This window comes from Apis dorsata, unplaced genomic scaffold (genome assembly GCF_000469605.1).
Source record: "Apis dorsata unplaced genomic scaffold, Apis dorsata 1.3 scaffold_112, whole genome shotgun sequence".
Classification (NCBI taxonomy): domain Eukaryota; kingdom Metazoa; phylum Arthropoda; class Insecta; order Hymenoptera; family Apidae; genus Apis; species Apis dorsata.
In genome coordinates this window covers 256,392-256,636 of record NW_006263407.1, presented here as the reverse complement: position 1 = coordinate 256,636, position 245 = coordinate 256,392, and the positions used below count along the sequence as shown (strand labels likewise).

At 60.0% G+C, this 245-nt stretch overlaps 1 protein-coding gene across 1 annotated transcript in view; it reads left to right on the top strand.

The window, feature by feature from the left end:
* LOC102675220 (transcriptional regulator ovo-like) overlaps positions 1-245 on the top strand; it is a 65,776-nt gene that overhangs the window by 64,638 nt on the left and 893 nt on the right. Inside the window, exon 6 of the mRNA XM_031508897.1 lies at positions 1-245. This exon is cut by the window's left edge and continues 1 nt beyond it. Within this exon, the coding sequence (XP_031364757.1) occupies positions 1-245 (245 nt within the window).

Genomic DNA, 245 nt, shown 5'->3' with positions numbered 1-245 from the left:
GCACGATCACGCTGCCCGCGGATCTGGGTCAAGTGAGCACGGTTACGGTGGTGACAGCGGCTCAGCAGGAGGTTCTCCAGCAACAGGCGGCTCCTCGAACGGAGGTGGAGCAGCAGCAGTCAGCCAACCAACTTCAAATAACCCCGTCGCGAGTCGTCACGACGAAAGCCCCGAAGAAGTACTGTCGACGCACGAACAGGAACAGCAGCAACGCGAACGCTGCTAGCAATGGAAGCAGCGGTTCT